This window comes from Herpailurus yagouaroundi, unplaced genomic scaffold, assembly GCF_014898765.1.
Source record: "Herpailurus yagouaroundi ecotype Mexico unplaced genomic scaffold, PumYag 65895, whole genome shotgun sequence".
Classification (NCBI taxonomy): Eukaryota; Metazoa; Chordata; class Mammalia; order Carnivora; family Felidae; genus Herpailurus; species Herpailurus yagouaroundi.
Window position 1 is genome coordinate 1 of NW_024418996.1, and position 1950 is coordinate 1950.

Here is a 1950-nt window from a genome sequence, read left to right on the forward strand (position 1 = left end):
TCCTCCCCGCAGGGTCTGTGGCCTTGAGTCCCAAACCCGGACCCAGACGCCCCTCCCCACCCCCACCCTCCACAGCCCTGGCCGGGGGGGGGGGGGGGGGGGGGCGGCGCGGCCCCCCCCGGCGCCCGCTCCCCTCTCTGCGCGAGGGGGGGTTATGTTATGGGGGGGGGGGGGGGGGGGGGGGGACACAGGGCCCCGGGCGTGGGGGTGACCGCCGGCCGCGTTGCAGGCTCCGCGAGCGGCACCAGGACGTGCTGCGGCAGAAGCTGTACAAGCTGAAGCAGGAGCAGGGTGTGGAGAGCGAGCCTCTGTTCCCCATCCTCAAGCAGGAGCCCCCGTCGCCCGGCCACGGGTAGGTCGCCAGGAGGTCCCCCCTCAGGCCCCGCCCCCCGCGACCTCCCCGCCCGACGCCATCCCTCCCGTCTCGTCTCCCGTCTCGTCTCCTCCGCAGCCCGGAGCCTGAGGACCCCGCCCCGACCCCACCCGGGCCCTCCTCCTCCGAGGGGGGCTCGGGGGAGCCGGAGGCGGAAGGGGCGGCCCCCGCGGAGGGCGAGGCGGACGGGGAGGCTGTGCTCATGGAGGAGGACCTGATCCAGCAGAGCCTGGACGACTACGACGCGGGCAAGTACAGCCCCCGGCTGCTCACGGCCCACGAGCTGCCGCTGGACGCGCACGTGCTGGAGCCCGACGAGGACCAGCAGCGCCTGCAGCTGTCCCGGCAGCAGCTCCAGGTCACAGGTGAGGGCCGTGCGGGGAGGCGCGTCCCCGAGCCCCTGGGGGGGGGGGGGGCGCCCGGGCACTCACACAGGGGGGTCCCCCCCCCCGCCCCCTTCCGGTCTCAGGGTGGGGCGGGGACACAGGCCGTCGGTGCCCCCGCCCAGGGGGACCCGCTGTCGGGGACCAGGTCGGGGCCCGGGAGGGGCGGCTGACGCGCGCCCCGCCCGCAGGGGACGCGAGCGAGAGCGCGGAGGACATCTTCTTCCGGCGGGCCAAGGAGGGCATGGGCCAGGACGAGGCGCAGTTCAGCGTGGAGATGCCGCTGACCGGCAAGGCCTACCTGTGGGCCGACAAGTACCGGCCGCGCAAGCCCCGCTTCTTCAACCGCGTGCACACGGGCTTCGAGTGGAACAAGTACAACCAGACGCACTACGACTTCGACAACCCGCCGCCCAAGATCGTGCAGGGCTACAAGTTCAACATCTTCTACCCCGACCTCATCGACAAGCGCTCCACGCCCGAGTACTTCCTGGAGGCCTGCGCCGACAACAAGGACTTCGCCACCCTGCGCTTCCACGCGGGGCCGCCCTACGAGGACATCGCCTTCAAGATCGTCAACCGCGAGTGGGAGTACTCCCACCGCCACGGCTTCCGCTGCCAGTTCGCCAACGGCATCTTCCAGCTCTGGTTCCACTTCAAGCGCTACCGCTACCGGCGGTGACGGCCGGGGCCCCTCCCGGGCTGGCCGCCACCTCTCCCCGGGCCCTCCCCGCGCCCACGCCCGCCTTCCCCGGGGGAGCGCGCCTGGGAGAGCGGGAGGCAGGCAGGCCAGGCCGGCCCGGGGTCCTCACACGCAGGACGGGTCGGGGGAACTGAGGCCCGAGCCCTGCCCCCACGGCCCCTGCCGTGGGCTGGGGGTGCCAGGCCTTGGGGGGGGCGTGGGGGGCGCGAGTCCAGGGCGGCTGCGGGACCCCCCCCCCCCCCCCCCCCCCACCCCCGGTCCCCCACCGGGCCCCCCCCCGGGCTGGGGGGGGTCAGGCCCCCCCGGCCCCTGTGCGGGCAGCCCGGGGGCCCCCCCCCACCGGCCCGGGGGGCCCCCCCCCCCCCGCCCACGTTGGGACAGCCGTGCTCCTGGAGATCCTCTCCCGGCCACCACGGAGCTGCCTCCGCGTTTCTGCGGGCCTGACAGGTGCGGCCGCCGCTGGGTCACACGCTGCCAGCGGTGGGGGAGGG

The 1950-nt window shown here is 75.4% G+C and overlaps 1 protein-coding gene across 1 annotated transcript; it reads left to right on the top strand.

Annotated features, from left to right (window-relative positions):
• Window positions 1-191: 191 nt before the first annotated feature.
• On the top strand, window positions 192-1731 carry LOC121024545 (cactin-like; the record flags this gene model as incomplete). The annotated part of the gene is made up of 3 exons (XM_040466761.1): window positions 192-352; window positions 452-738; window positions 948-1731. Coding segments are annotated over 3 exons (939 nt in total), but the record flags the coding sequence as incomplete, so codon positions are not given.
• Window positions 1732-1950: the final 219 nt, after the last annotated feature.